Raw genomic sequence first — 16408 nt, forward strand, 5'->3', positions numbered from 1 at the left:
GCAGCCAGCACTCTGCTCAGGGCCCGAGGCGGCACAGCCCGCCCCCCACGCTGATGTCATGGCACCCAGGCCTCCAGGCCCCTCGGACTCCGCCTCCTGGGGGAAGGCTCTGGAGAGGGGAGGAGAGGGCAGCAGTGCGGCTGGACAGCCGACCTGGGCAGGAAAGAGAGGGAGAGGCTGAGAGGGAGAGGGAGTCACATAGTGAAAAACCGAAAGGCCCAGGGAGGCCCCCAGAGCAAGTTTTGGAGCAAGACAGAGGAAGAGGGGACGTGTCTACAGATTGTGCCAGACCTTTGACCCCAGCTTCCCAGGCCCTCCGTGCAGGTGGCAGCTGGGAGCCAGGTAAGCAAGGGCTGCCCCTCTCCTGGGCATCGGGAGGAGGGTTTGCTGGACTTCGGAGGGTGTCCTGGGCTTGGGCCTCCCTGGAGCCCCTGTGACCACAGCCATTTGCTCCCGGTCTGGGCCTCCTGCCACCTTTGGGGGCTAGGCCACAGCAGCCATCGAATGAAACTGCCCGAGCCTGGCGAGATGGAGGCTGGGACCCTGGAATGGGAAGAGCCAGGGGCATGGTGCTCATTGAATTGTCTCTGACCAGGGCTGGGGCCGGGAGCAGCCGTGCTGGGGGTGGGAGAGAAAGAGAGAGAGAGAGCTCTGGCCCGATCTCTGTCTCCTTTGGCCTTTCTGCTACATTTTATCTCTTTCTTTATCTCTCTCCTCAGGTAAGTCACTTCCTTCCTCTGAGCTTCAGAGTCCCCATCTGTGAAATGGGACCATGAAGCCACCAGCCAGGGTTGCTGTGAGGATGAAGTAACCCAGGGACGGCATAGAAATAGTTCTGTGTTCCCTGCTCTCAATCTGCAAAGCAATTACCTTGAACATGGACTAGTTCTTTTTTTTAGAAAAAAAAAAAAAAGTTGATCTTATACATTTTCCTTAAGGGTGGCCCTTAACTTCTATGCCCTCATCCAAGGCCCCGAGTCTTAATGAAAACCTTGGTTCTGCCCCCGGCTCTCAGGGCTCCTGCTGGCTCAGGGTGCTAGCACGCAGCCAGGATTCCTCTTCAGACTAACCCCCGTGGCGGCTGCCTGGTGGCCTTGCTGAATTCCCTTCCCTGCCAGACACCCAGGCCTAGTGCCCGTCTCCGGGAGGACTGTGTGCCCGCTGTGTCCCAGAGCTCCAGGCAGGGGTCAGGGCTCGGGTGTCAGGAGTGTCATGGGCAGAGGATCAAATGCCCCAGTGCCTCTGAATGGGCCTCGTGAAAAATTGATGGCCATCCTGAGGGCAGGTGGGGGGCTGGAGGGCCGCGTGCCAGGGCTGTGGGCTGGGGCTGCCTTGAATCACCACACTCAGTCCCACAAGTCCTTCCTAAGTCCTCTCCGGGCCTGGCCCTGTGCTGTGTGAGGAGATGGCTGAACCCATGCCCTGCCCTAGATCAACTCTCTGACTTTGGGATCAGAGGTAGGGTCAGACCCCAACCAGATAACATAATGCATATAATCAGGGCTGGACAGAGGGAAATATCAGGACTCTCCGCAGCCTGGGGGTGGTCAGGGAAGGCTTCCCAGAGGAGGTAACATCTGAACTGAGCATAGGAATTTACTAGTCAGAATTCCAGGTGGAGGAGCCAGTGTATGCCAAGGCCAGGAGGTATGAACAGGGCTGGTGCATTTCAGGAAGAGTGAGTGTTGAGGAGGGTCCCAGTGCAGGGCCGGGGAAGGAAGAAAACTGATGACTGAGACATCAGCAGGAGCCACATGGTGCTGGGCCTTAAAAGCCAGACTGGGGTCATGGAGCCTCCATCCTGATAGCAGTGGGTGCTCTGGAGGGATTTAGGCAGCTCAGCCCATGACCCTCCCCTTGGGCCAGGCTGCCCCTGTCACTCACACTCGGGGGGCAGCCCTCAGCTGGGAGGTCTGAGACTAAGTCCTCATCCTGGACTTGCCCTGTCCAACTGTGTGAACTTAGGCAAGTCTTGGTCCCTCTCTGGGCCCCTTTGCCCATATGTCCAGGTGAGGGGTGCAGACTTGCTACTTCCTAGGAGCCTTTTGGAATCTCTGAATAACAGCAGCTGCTCTGGACAATAGAGCTGTGATGGTGGCTGAGGCTCAGGTCACACAGCCTGGGCTGCAACGAGAGGGAGAGAGCCAGGGAGGGTTCCCCAGAGGCAGGAGGGGCTGTGGCGTTGGGAGGAGCCCAGGTGACCCCTGCCAGGTGCAAGGCTGACACGGCTGGCTGCTCAGAAGTTTGACATGATCTCTCCCTGCAGAACTGTGTCTGGCCAGGTGGGCAGCAGGCAGGTCTGACAAAGGACAATGGTGATTCTTCAGCAGGTGAGTGCTCTCTGCACCTCATTGGCCTTCATCCCTCTGTGCCAGGAATAACCCTGTTGGGCGGCTCATCTTACCCCATCCCATATTCTCCCGTGCATATGCTTAACTGTGGCACACCCTTCCCAATCCTTGCTTTCAGAAAACTCCTATCTAGGCTTCAAAACCCAGCTATGAAACTTTCCCTGCCTGTCAGGCCCAGTCTAGAATTACTCCTCTGATATGTCTTTTGGGACTTCCCTTTCTCACTGGGTAGAAGTTATTTATTTACATGCATTTCTGAATCGCCAGACATTCCAGGTAGTGGAACAGCATGTGCAAAGGTCCAATATGGGAAAGCCCTTGGGGGAAGGGAAGAGGAACTTAGCAAGTTTACGGATGCCGGACTAGGAAGGACCTTGACCCTGACTGGGGGCCGTGAGTTGAGGATGCCATGGCCGGAGCTGGAGCCCCCGCAGGTAATATGGGGAAGAAGCAGAGGTGCTGTCTCCTCTCCGACTGAGCCCTTCCGTCCTGCTTCCTTCCCAGGGCTCCAGTGGCCCCTGACCCCTCGCTCTTCCCGTGATCGGCCTGAGGCTCTAATGAGCTCCTGGTCTCCAGAGCCAGGAATGTGGGCCCTGAGCCAGGTGGGCCTGGCCCCAGGCCTTAGGGCTGGTGGCGGGCTGTCCTCTGGGACCATCAGAGGCCAGCGGGCAGCCTGTTCTGAGGCTGTGTGCTTTTGTGTGAGCTTGTGGGCTGGGTGTGTGAGAAGCAGGCATCAGGGCAGAACCAGGAGAGACAGTCTTGTGTCCTGGGACTAAAGACCCGCTCTGAAGCCCCTTGGTCCCCTGGCCCGAGAGTCTGTTCACAGGCACATCAGGGACAGCCAGGACCAATGAAAGAAGGAAAGTCACTGTCTCCGAGTGTTTGCTGTGTGCCAGGGCCCGTGCTACAGCTGGGGCTGGGCGGGTGGGGGCACGCGCAGCCCCCAGAGGGAGAGCTTGGGCCACCCACAGCCCTCCAAGGGTGTTTGCCCTCGGAGGGCCTCTGAGGCAGACCTCAGGCTGACTGTCCCCTCTGAGCACTGGCCCACCTCACCGAGCCGGCAGCCTCTGCTGGGAGCAGGTGTCTGCAGGTGAACGCCGGCTTTGCCCACCCCTCACACAGCAAGACAGAAAGTACATTTCTGATACTTATTTGGTCCTAGAAATGGTCCCAACTCTGAGGAGCCGGCCAGCTACACACACAGTGCCACATGCAGAGCCCACACACCTGGGCTCTGTCTTGGGCGGATTTCAGGCATGTTCTTCAGCCTTCCCAAGCCTCAGTTTCCCCATCTGCAAAACAAGGACAAAACCCTCCTTTCCTGGCATGGTTGTTGGGAAGATAACATGCCTGAGGGATTCAATCAAAGCGCTGCTTCTTTCACCTGCCTCTGTGTCCCCTTTTCCTGGCTGACTCCCCTCTGCCCTCCCCGTGCTCATGACTCCCTTTGGGAGCCTTCCCTGCTCTGCTCCTGGTAGTCCTGTCACTCCACCTTCTTCCCCTGCTCATGGGGTGGGAGGGGGCTCCTGCTCCCCACTGTCTCCTCAGCCCGGCCCGGCCACTCACAGATGGAGCTCTGTGCTGAATGAATGAATGTCACTACACCCTCATTTGGTCCAAGGGGCTAGGGCAGACAATGGCACCTACTTTAAAGGGATGTTGAGAGTGAAATGACATAGTGCATACACACCGCTCCACCTGATGCTAGACAGCTCATGAAAGGTTAGCTGCGTGACGCCTGCCAATAAAATCACATTGGTAGTGCTCCTGTGCGTGGGGATTCTCCATCTTTTCTCTCTCACACTTTATTTAGGAGAAAAATCTCAGGAAACCTCAAAGGAGACGATGCTTCTCTCCCAGGTGTAGAGTGTCCCCATGTGGAGACACTCCGTTGCAGAGATCCACTCACCTTTCTGAACCCCACAGGGTACCAGGCACAGGAAACGCTTCCATAATCCAAAACATGGAAGATTCTTTTCATGTGTTGAGAGTTCTAATTCTTCAAAAGTAACACCTGCATTGGTCCATAGGCGCTCTCTACCCAGGATCTATTGTATTGCCATAGGGCTATGAGGTAGGGAGCTGCATGCTTATCACAGGTGAAGAGAATGGTGTCCAGAGCAAGTAATTTAGACATAAGCTGTGTAGGTCCACACAGGCCAGGGAGCCATGATGGTGAGGGGGCAGCTATGCAGGGCACAGGGAGGTGACATAGGAGCAGGCACAGGAAGGGGGTCAGATTGCCCCTGCTAGGTGGCATCTACTGAACATGGGCTCTTTCCTAGGGGCCCTGGGGCAGTCTGGGCAGACCTGTTGTGTTGACAGCTTCAGGCGTGGGGTGGGGGTGCCTGGAGATTTCTATTGTGCCAAAAGCTACCTCCTCCAGCCAAGTTCTCACTCACCCACCCAGCAAAGTGGCACTAGGCCTCTTCTCTGTACCAGGCTGGGCACAAGGGATGCAGAGATAAACTGACTGTTCCCAGTCTTTGAGGAGTTACCAGACTGAAGTGGGAGAAGCACAGTAAGGATGCCTATGAGTGGAACTGTGATAGCAGGAGTCCCAGGGGGTGGAGTGGGTTGGAAGGGTGCCTGGGGGTAGGGGGGGCTTCTGCCCTGCCTGCGGTGGTGATGGGATGTCGGGGAAGGCTCTAAGGCTTTTGTGATAGTCCCTCACATGCAGGTAGGGGACTGAGGTGTCTGGAGGAGGGACTAGTCCCAGGTAGCAAGGTCAGCTGGTGCTTGCAAGAACCCAGAGATCCGTGGTGCACATGACCCCTTTCTTCAGGAACCTCAGTGAGGGCTGCTGTGCCTCAGTGGGATATGAGTTCTGGTTCCATGGTGGGGCCAGCATAGGGACTGGATGTACTTTGCTCGCCATCCTGGGCAAAGGGGATTTTGAAGATAAATTTGTGGGCTGTTGATAACAGTTGGATTGACCCATTTATTAAAATACAATGTCCTTTGTCTCTTGTATCACTTTTGACTTAAAATACATTTGGCCTGATATTAGCATAGCCATCCCAGCTCTTCTTTGGTTATTATTTGATTAGAATATATTTTTTCTACCCTTTCACTTTCAGCACATTTGTGTCTTTGGATGGAAAGTGAGTCTCTTGTAGATAGCATATAAATGGATCTTATTTTTAAACCTATTCTGCTAACCTCAACCTTTTGAGAGTTTAATTCATTTCCATCTATTTCTGCCATTTTGCTATTTTTAATAGGTCATATCATTTCCCCCTCAGTTCCTCTATTACTGCCTTCTTTTGTGTTTAATTGATCTCTCCCACACCAATGTACTGTTTTGATTCTCTTCTCATTTCTTCTTCTGTATATAGACACTTTTTTTTAGTGGTTACCTTAGGCTTTGCAAATAATGTCTTACATTTATAACAATCTAGTGGGACTTAACACCAACTTAGCTTCAATAGTATATAAAAACTTTGCTCCTATACAGCTCCATCCCTCTCTTTGTATTGTTATTATTAGAAATTACATCTCTGTATACTGTGTGCCCATTAACATAGATTTGTAATTGTTGTTTTATGCATTTGTCTTTTAAATCCTATAGGAAAAAATGGGGGAAAGATGATTTACAAACCAAAAATAACAATAATCTGGCTTATAATTACCTATGTGGTTACTTTTACCAAGCTTCTTTATTTTTTGTGGCTTTGAATGACTGTCTAGTGCTCTTTAATTTTAGTTGACTACTTTTAGCATATCTTGTAAGGCAAGTCAACAAATGACAAACACAGCTTTTGTTTGTCTGCAAATGTCTTAGTTTGTCTTTCATTTTTGAAGAATGATTTTTGCCAGATATAGAATTCTTATTTGACAACTTACTAGTATTTTCCTTTCACTACTTTAAATATGTCACCCTACTGCCTTCTGGCTTTCATGGTTTCTGATGAGAAATTGGCTATTAATCATATTGAAGACAAGCCACTTCTCTCTTACTACTTTTAAGATTCTCTCTGTCTTCATAGTTTAATTATAATGAGTTTCAGTGTGGATCTTTTTAAGTTTATCCTACTTTGAATTTATTGAACTTTTTGTATGTATAGATTCATATCTTTCATCAAGTTTGGGCAGTTTTGTGTCAGTAATTCTTCAAATATTCTTTCTGCCTCCCTCCCCCTCTCCTTTTGGGCTCCCATTATGCATGTGTTGGTCCATTTGATGGTGTCCAAAAGGTTTCTTGCTGGGGTCCAACCCCAGCAGGTCCAGGGGTCCCCAAAGGTGTGGACGGAGTCGGCGAAGAAGGAATGACATGGAGACAGCGTTCAGTTGATCAGCAGCCTAGCCAGGATCTCTAGGTTCTCCAGCCAGGTTCAGTCACCAGGTTCTTTAGCCAGGTTCTATCCAGGTTCTTTTGCCATGTTCTGTCTAGGTTCTCCAGTGAAGTTCTGTAGCCAGGTTCTGTCCAGGATCTTTTGCCATGTTCTCTGGCTAGGTTCTGGTTAGGATCTGACGAGGTTCTGATGAGGAGCTGATGAGGAGCTGATGAGGAGCTGATGAGGTTCTGATGAGGTTCTGATGTGGAGCTGATGTGGAGCTGATGTGGATCTGATGATGATCTGATCAGGAGCTGATGAGGAGCTGATGAGGTTCTGATGAGGAGCTGATGAGGAGCTGATGAGGAGCTGATGTGGATCTGATGATTATTGTCTTGTTACATTCGTATTTATACCAGCCGATTTTAATCCTGTCAATTTCTATTACAAAGGTTAGGGCGTTTCTTATCTCCATTCCAGGGAGTAAAGATTATGTAGCTTAACTACCCGCCTGGCACTTAATTAAGGGGTTGTATCCCCTCCCTAACCTCAGGGAAAAATCCCCACCTGGGGAAACAACCTTTCTCGGAGAGGTGACCTTGGTTAAAACACATAGCGCCAAGAAGGTGAGCAAACATATTAAGAACAGTATGCCATATATGCCAGGTCCCTTGAAACAGCAAGGATGGACCGGCTCCCGGCAGTTTCTTAGTCTCTGCTCATTTTCCTTAATATTTTTTTTCTTTCTGCACCTCAGACTGGATAATCTCAATTAACCTATCTTTAAGTTTTCTGATTCTTCATTTTGCCTCTTTATATCTGCGGTTGAACTCCTCTAGTTATTGTACTTTTCAGTTCCAGAATTTCTACTTGGTCCTTTTTATAATTGCTGTCTCTTTATTGACATCCTCTTTATGGTGAGATGTTGTTCTCCTTTCCTTCAATTCTTTGAGCATATTTAAGACAGTTGATTAAAGTTTTTGCCTATTAAGTCCAAAGTCTGGGTGTCCTCAGTGAAAATTTCTATTAAGTTCCTTTTTTCCCCTGTGAATGGGGCATCCTTTCTCTGCATTCCACTTAATTTTTTTTGTGTAAACTGGACGTTTTGAATGTCATAATGTGATAACTCTGGAAGTTAGAATCTCCCCAGGGTTTGTTGTTGCTGCCTGTTGTGAGTTGTAGTTTTGTTTAGTGAGTTTTCTAAACTATTTTTGTGAAGACTGTATTCTTTGTTGTGTGTGGTCACTACAGTCTCTAGCACCCCTGGAGCCAAAACAAAACAAATCAAACCTCCTGGTCTTTGCAGACGGGCTCTCTGTGTGGGTTGGGGCATGCCTCCAATGCTCAGTCAACTCTGCCTTAGCCTTCACTGTCTGCGTAGAATGTGAAGCTCAGCTGGAGGTGAGCGCTTACGATCTTGATCTTTTTCTGAACATTGTCCAACCCTGGGCATGTATGTGGTTTTTCAGATTCCCCAGTAATATGCCAGAGTTTTTTAAAGCCTGTATTCCCTGAAGCAACTCACTCCCTGCTTTTCCTCCAGGCTTCCTAGAGTGGCTCCTGTTTGTTTTAACTTATTATTTTTGTCCCCAAGCAGCAGTAGGTAGTTCATTTGCCTTTGGATATTTTTGACCAGTGCCCTCTATAGCTGCTTGTCTGCCCTGAGGGAGTTCAAGTTAGAAAACGAAAGGCAAGCCCTTTGCATTATTCCTTCAGTGAACCCCTAAACAGGTTAAAATAACCACAATTATTCAATAACAAGGTCTGTTCTGCTCCCTCTGGCCCCAAGAACCCACACCAAGATTGCCAGCAAGGGGGTGGGGGGTGAGTAGGTTAAAACACCACACAGGTCTCCTCCTGGATTTCAGTCACCTATCTCTTCATTAAATGCTCATTTTGTTACGGTAAACTTTTGAATATTTTCTAGAGTTTCAGTAAAGTTGATTCTGGTAGTTTCTGCCATGTTTTTTGTTGTATCTATAAAGAGGTTCTTAGAGTTCCCTACTCTGCCATCTTCACTGACCCTACTTGTTGATGACAGTTGGCACAGTTACTTCCTGAAAGCTTTTGTCCCAACTTACTATACATCCTTGCATAGGTCCTTGAACCTCAGTCTCCCCATCTGTAAAATGGGTGCCAGAATTGGATTGGATGGAGGTATGGGGGGAGGGGGGTGAGGGCAGCACCAGAGGTCTGTGTGAAGCACCAAGGGAGTATAGAAAGGAAGGTACTGGGGAGGGGGTGTGGGGACCAGGGGACACATGACTCAGTGCAGCCTTGGTGGCTTGGTGGGGGCAGGAAGAGGATAGTGGGGTGAAGCATTCCTGGCAGAAAGCTCAGCATAAGCACAGGTGGAAGGCCCTATCCTGGGTGATGAGCCTGGAGCAACAGTGAGCCCTGGTTCTGGCAGAGGATCTGGTGTGATGCCAGAGTAGGTCATGGGGGCATTAGACTTGCCTCCCAGACCTGGTACACAGGCCACCTGCAGGCAAGGGGCCTATTTCCAGGCTTCAGCTCAGGGTGGTCTGGGTGCAGAGGATTGAGGGGCTGAGCAGTGGGTCTGGTCTGGTAGGTGCCAGGCTTTCAGCACTTTGCTGGGTCTCGTCTAGGGGGCCTCTCTCCACCCCCCAGACCGGTTTTTACCATCTCTTCCTTCTTCCTTCTGCTTCTCTGTGCTTTGCTGTTTCCCTCTTCTGATCACCCTATCCCTCATGTCTGCTTAGAAAAATCACAACATCCAGTTGCTACCCCCTAACATGACTTGCTCAGTTAATAACCAACATTTATACAGCACATTTGTCTAGCGGGCACCAATCTGAGTGAGTTCGCACACTCACCTATTTAATCCTGCCATCCCACATACGAGGAAACAAAGGCACATAGAGGTTGAGGAACTTGCTCAAGGCCACACAGCTGACAAGTCGCCTCGCCTGGATTGAACCTAAGCCGTCTGTCTCCAGAGTCCAACCTCTTAGTGGCCGTGCCATCCTGTCTCTCCAGGCTAATTCGTCCCTTATCTGGTGGTGCCATTCTTATCTGTGTCTGGCTCTGCCTACCCCCTCACCTCTGGGCTGGGAGCTCTGAGGGCAGTGGCCCCTCAGCTTTAGTCTGAGCCTAGTTGGTTAAGTGGACAGATGGAAAGATGCCTGAAAGCCCACTACCAGCAGCCCCGTGTCTGAGGGTCTGATTCCTGTTCCCATGGACTCCCCAGGTGGGTACATGTGGACTTGACGGTGAGAAGGAGCCTGCCTGAGAGCAGGGGCCCTGAGAGGGCTCAGGAAGTGGGTGGGGATCACGGTGGTCAGTCTGATTAGTGCTGGGTGGCAAAGCTCCGTGTTCCCAGGGCTGGGACAGGGATTTGGAGTGGAAGGAAGCCTGGGTCCAGCGGGGCAGCTCTGAGCTCTGTGTGGGGAATCACTGTCTCCATCCTGGCTAGTCCCCCTCCCTGCTCCCCATTCCCCCTCCCCCCCCTCCCCCTTCCCCCCTTCCCCACCCACCATGGTTTGCTTATCTGTGGTGGGAGCAGTTGGGCTTCCAGAATTCCAAACAAGGTCAAGGACCAAAAATGGGAACAAGAGGCTTTGAAGAGAGAAGAGAAAGGAGGAAAGAAGGGAGGAAGCTAGAGATAAGTAGGGAGAGGGGAGGAGGTGGGGGTGGATGGAGAGCCATAGGGCCTGGGCATTCCACACCCTCTGGGTGGCACCATGGCCACTACCTCACAGCCCAGCATAGAACCCAGCCAGGTACCCAGTCCTGTGTTGCTGCTAAGATACAGGAGCCCGGCTTGGTACCCATGGTGGGGGAGCTCTGAGCCACTAGAGGTTGCTTGCTGTACTCGGGAACCAGGGGACCCCTGCCCCAGGCCTCAGGGCCTCCTCTGCAGGCTGGAGATCACGGGCTGGTGGCCTCAGAGGCTGGGTGAGGACCAGAGACGGACTCTTCAGGGACTTTCTCCATGTCCCCCAGAGCCCCTGCCCCCCAACAGCCCCGGATTTCTATCTGCCCTCACTTCCCAGAGGCAGCAGTGAGCTAGAAAGATCTTTGATGCATTTTCCCTTGAGCCTTTTTAAAAATATATTTTTATTGATTTCAGAGAGGAAGGGAGAGAAGGATAGAAACACCAACAATGAGAGAGAATCATTGATCAGCAGCCTCTTGCACACCATCCAATGGGGATCGAGCCTGCAGCCTGGGCATGTGCCCTGACGGGGAAAACAACCGTGACCTCCAGGTTCATAGGCCGATGCTCAACCACTAAGCCGGCCACTCCAGCCTCCCTTTAGTCTTAAAAATTCACGAAGTTTATTGTATTCTACTCCGTAACAGTCCCGGGTTTCTTTTCGTAGCAAACATACCGATTTTCTCCAAAACTGCCGTCAAGGTGAGGTTCCAGGTGCCTCATTAGCGCTGAGGAAGGCAGCCCGGTGGCCACCTGCCGCGGTCCCTTCTATGAAGCTGGCTGCGAATCCCCGACGATTTGGGGGTGTTCGGGGTCCCGCCAAGAGGGGAGGGGGCCGGGTCGGCGCGGGCGCCCCCTCCCCGCTCCTGGCCCGCAGGCGTCACCTAAGCCGCCGTTGCCATGGGCCCGCGGCAGATGGCCCGGTTTAGGGTTCCCCGAGGGCTGCGCGCACCGGATTAGGTGAATTAGGGACCTGAGCCGCGCCGCCGCCGGAGCCGCCGCCAGACCCTTCGCGCTATGGAGCCCCCAGCCCGCCCCGAGGACCCCGCGGACGCCGCGGACCCCGCGGACCCTGCCGACCCCTCCGCCTCCGCCGAGGAGCGCGCCCCGCAGCCCGGCAAGTGGGCGCTGGTGCGCAGCCTGAACCAGGCGCTGAAGACCTACGCGGTCATGCCGGTGAGGCCTGGCGGGAGCAGGAGGGTGCGCCCCGGGGCCCTGCCCGGCCTCAGCCTCCCTGTCTGTCAGGCGCCAGGGAGGACCACAGGGTCGCGAAGCCTCGGGTGCACGCAGATGGGGATGGGGGGCTGGTGGTGCTGCGTTTGGTCCCTGCCTCCCAGCGCGAGTTGGCCCCTCCCTGGGGGGAGAGCCTGTGCATTTACCCAGGGGGATGGCTGGGGCGGAGGAGGGTCCCGGCAGGTGCCCCAGGGCCTTGGTAGACATTCGGGGACTGGATGGCCCACTGAGTCTCTATCACCGAGGTTAGCAACTGGACACTTCCTTACACACAGGCACCTGGACACCTCTGTGGGCTCACCTTTCCCACTTGTGAAAACTGGGGCTAATAAAACCTGTGTCCTAGAGCCATTATGAGGTTTGGGGTGGGGGTGGGGGTGGGGGCATGTCCTGAAACAGACTCCTTTTCATTCCACAAACGGGACTGAGCCCCAGGCCCCGCCCCAGAGGAGGGAAGAGGCATAAGGGACTAAGGCCCTTGAAGAGAAATGGGGCTCCTGCCTGGGCAGGAGGTGGGAGACGTCCAGCACAGCTGGCATTTGCGTGACTCTCTCATCTTCACGGCCACTGCCCTCTTCCCATTTTAAGGCTGGTGAACACTGAGGCCCAGAGAGTCTGAAAGACTTACCCAAAGTCACATGGTGTCAGTGGCAGAACTGGGACCTGAACCCACTCTCTTCTGCTTCCCTGAGGGGCCCCACCAGGGTTTTGGGTACCCACTCTGGGGCTGGGAGACCCTCTGCTCCAGCCCCGTATTCATAGCAGAGAAGCTGGAACTTGTCCTGAGTCACACAGCCACACTGGATGTGTCATCCTGCAAGTGGGGTTTTCAGTTCAAGGTGAGGTCCCCAGTGGGGTGCCCTCCTGGGGGGGTGGTAGGAATGGGGCCAGACACGGTCCTGGGGACGCCTGGAGTCTGGCCACGGGGATGGGAGCGTCTGGCGGGGTTAACCTGGAGCTCAGTGTCCCTTCTATTCTGACGCTCCAAGGACCTTCCCTGGGACCATGGGCCTTTCCCCCCTCAGGGTTCTCAGGCCCCAGAATTCTCCCTGAAGCCTCTTAGCTGCCATTTTAGCCTCTTTTCCCAAGTTCAGACCTAAGCAGAGACACTTAAGACACTGTCCTCCTGGTATCAGGCCTTGGTTAGGTGGCTCTAGTCCAGGGGTGGGCAAACTTTTTGACTCGAGGGCCACAATGGGTTCTTAAACTGGACCGGAGGGCCGGAACAAAAGCATGGATGGAGTGTTTGTGTGAACTAATATAAATTCAAAGTAAACATCATTACATAAAACGGTACGGTTTTTTGTTTTTTTAGTTTTATTCATTTCAAACGGGCCGAATCTGGCCGCTGGGCCGTAGTTTGCCCACGGCTGCTCTAGTCCCTTCTCTTTGCTGTGTGGCCCCACGCTCCTTGCTCAGCCTCTCTGAGCCTCCATCTCCTGCCGACACCAGGTCTTTCATTTTGGTTTTCTGTTCCCTGAGGGGAATGCATTTTCTGTGTGTCAGACTCTGAGCTGGGTTGGGGGTACAGATGACTCAGCTAGCCTCGCCCTCTGGCTACCCCCAGCCCAAGCTTCCAGCTGGCCTTTTGGGCCCACAAGTCATCTCCAGGCAGAGACCCTATCAGTGCTCTGCGTTCTGCTCACAGAGCTGGTTCAGGGTTGGGCCCAGGGCATGTCGGGAGAAAGAGCTGGGTTGGAGTTGGTCAGGCTAGGCTTCATTTCTGGCTCTGCCACAAAACGGCCGTGTGAACTGGAGCATGTTTCTTGACGTCCTTGTGGAGGTAATCGGAGATGGAATCTCCTGCTTAAAGGTTATCATAAGGTTCCATGAAATAGGTTGAGGGAAACATTGTGAGGGTCATTGTGAGTCAGCACAGAGCAGTGTCCTGGTGCCACGGCCGGCCTCCAGGAGTCAGTCAGCCTCTCTCTCTCTCTCTCTCTCTCTCTCACACACACACACACAACACACCCTCCTCTCTCACACATGCTCTCTCTTACATACTCACACACACACCCTCTTACTTGTATGCTCATGTGTTCCTCTCTCTCTATTTCTATCTCTCTCTCTCTCTCTCTGAGAGACAAATTTTGCTTTTCTGCGTTTGACCCTGGGAAGTCACAGATGAAGACTCAGACCCAGCCCCGCAGGCCGGCGGGGAATGGACTCCGGTGGTGATGACCCGGCCTGGTGCTGGCTGTACCAAGGGATGCCTTCATTCTCCACAGAGCAGCCAGGGGGAAGCTCTGAACATCACTCTTTTCTCCTGCTTAAAACCTCCCGCTGGCTTCATATTTAAAAGCCCAGCGCCTGTCCATGGCTTTCAGGGCCCGTGGGACCTGGCGCCTGCTCAGGTCCCCTCTGATGGCTCTGGCTCAGGGCTGCCACTGCTGCCCCAGGCACTCTGCCAGGTCACTGCTCTTCCCCAGAGCCTGGACCAGGCCTGGCCCACAGCTGGCTCTCCGCAAATATGTGCTGAATTAATGAATGAACTCTTCAGGAGTTGGGGAGGAAGAGCAGGAGGAGGAAAGTAGGGAGGTGCGGAGGGGCCAAGGAGAGTTGCTATTTGTTCTGGATCTGGACAGACGGGTGGGTGTTGGGCAGGTGAAGGAGAACATCCTGGGCAGGGGGGTGTCAGGTGGCCCCAGGCCTAGCACTCAGGAAGCTCAGCTTGGGCCCTGGACTAAAGCAGACATGGGGGTTGCATGGGGCCGTTTATGGAAGCAGCCATGCAGGCCGGGCACACAGTAGATGCTCAGTAAATACGTAAGTTCCCCTCCCCTCCCAGAGGCTCTCCAATTATGTTGACTTTTTCTGGGAAAAAGCTTGGGTTTGGACTAAGCCTGTCTCTAACATGTGCTAACCTCCCATTAAGCAAAGACCCACAGTGGCAGCTGTGGCTGAAAAATAGTTGTTTCCAGTGCGAATAGGAAGGGGTTGGAACGGTGCTGAGTTGACCTTGGGACTCACTGAGCCCACCTCTCACTGGGACATGTGGAAACCGAGGCTCCGAGTGGTCAGCCACTGGTCCAAGGCCAAGCGGGTCCTACAACCCAGTCTCCTGACTCACAGCCCAGAGCTCTTTCCCCTGGGCCATTCCCATGGGCTATTTCACTGTGAATCAGTTTTTATCAGCTGTTAGGTTTCTCTCCAAGCCTCTGCTTATCATCTGTAAAATCAGGGCAGTGATGGCTGCTACAGAGGGGGGGTGATGACATTGCATAAATGCCCAGCCCAGGGCTGGCACCAAATGGCTTTCAGCAAGTGCAAGTACCCTTTTCTTCCCTCTCCTGTGGTTGGCACAGAAGCCTCTGGTGGGGGTGGGGATGGGGCACAGGGCTGCTTGGAAGGGGTGCCCGAGCCTCATCCCCGCTCACCTGGCCTGGGATGTCTCTCACCCACAGGGGGACTATGTCTGGATGGACCTGAGATCTGGGCAGGAGTTCGATGTGCCCATCGGGGCGGTGGTGAAGCTCTGCGACTCTGGGCAGATCCAGGTGGTGGACGATGAGGGCAATGTGAGTAGCCCCCTACCTCCCCCCATCCCCATGCCCTGGGGAGGACACGGGCTGACAGGTGACCTGAGGTAGGCGCCAAGCAGTGACCCCCCTCAAGGGGGTAGAGGTGGTCCTGTGCCCTCACTGTCACCTCTCACTGCCCCCCCCCCCCACATGGAGTTCTCCTCTCCTGCCCCAGGCTACCTGTTTTATGCCCACAAGCATAGTCCATGCTTCCTACTGTTAGAGATATGTGTCTGCGCGGGCGTGTGCACATGTGCGGTGAGGTGGCGGGTGCCCCAGGCAGGGAGCTCTTCAGACACCAGTATGCTTCGGGGTTGGACAGACTAGGCTCATATTCCATCGCCCACTGACTAACTAGCTGTGCAAGCTTTGCCAAGTCGTTTTTCCTCCTGAGCCTCACTGTTTTCTTCTGTAAAATGGGGATAACAGGAACTATGTCACAGGGTGTTGACCCACCAATGAGATCACACATGGAGAACATCCCAGGAAAGTGAGAGCTTGAAAACACCCTTGGTCTCGCTCTATTGCAGTGGTTCTCAACCTGTGGGTCTCGACCCCTTTGGGGGTCGAATGACCCTTTCACAGGGGTCGCCTAAGACCATCAGAAAACACATATATAATTACATATTGTTTTTGTGATTAATCACTATGCTTTAATTATGTTCAATTTGTAACAATGAAATTGGGGGTCACCACTACATGAGGAACTGTATTAAAGGGTCGCGGCATTAGGAAGGTTGAGAACTACTGCTCTATTGGGTTACGGGCATCCTGTGAATTCATTGTCCACCCGACTTCCCCTGGGAATCAGCCTGACGGGTTAACCCTTTATCTCCCGTGTCTCCTCTATCTCCTGAAGGAGAGGGACACGGGAAGTGTGAGTTGGTAGTGAGACTGGGGCTTTGAGGAGGGAAGGAAAGGTGTGAGGAAGGTGCACGGTCTGGATGAGGGCTCAGAGGGGAAGCCTCTGAACACGTGTGCATGTGTATTGCACGTGTGTATGTGCATGGGGACATGCAGATGCAGTGCAGAGAACAGGGTGGCTGCTTAGCAGGGATGTGAGGGACTCAGAGAGATTCAGTTCCACCATAATTTGGGTTGTACTCATCTCTAGCCCAATAGAGATGAGACTGAGTCCTTGTCTTAGCCTCCTAGTCTGACGGGGGAGGAGGAGGGGACAGCGACGTGGAGCAGAAGGCTCTGCTGGAGAGAGGAGAGGGCTCAGGACGCTGGAGGCCTTGTAGTGGACATGGAGGGAGAGGGCGTCACTGTTACCCCTGCAGCTCCCGGGACATCCCCGTCAGGGTCTGCACAGTTTGACCCTGTTCCTTCTTTGGGTCCTCACAG

The 16408-nt window shown here is 53.2% G+C and overlaps 1 protein-coding gene across 1 annotated transcript in view; it reads left to right on the forward strand.

Moving 5' to 3' along the window:
* The first annotated feature begins 2723 nt into the window (after positions 1–2723).
* MYO7A (myosin VIIA) overlaps positions 2724–16408 on the forward strand; it is a 78485-nt gene continuing 64800 nt past the window's right edge. Inside the window, exons 1-2 of the mRNA XM_070426867.1 lie at positions 2724–2785; positions 14945–15058. Of these exons, the coding sequence (XP_070282968.1) occupies positions 2756–2785; positions 14945–15058 (144 nt within the window). The 5' untranslated portion in view covers positions 2724–2755. The remainder of the gene's footprint in view (positions 2786–14944; positions 15059–16408) is intronic.

The sequence above is a fragment of the Myotis yumanensis genome, unplaced genomic scaffold (assembly GCF_028538775.1).
Source record: "Myotis yumanensis isolate MYYU_CA2020_CCGP unplaced genomic scaffold, mMyoYum1.0.hap1 SCAF_10, whole genome shotgun sequence".
Classification (NCBI taxonomy): Eukaryota; Metazoa; Chordata; class Mammalia; order Chiroptera; family Vespertilionidae; genus Myotis; species Myotis yumanensis.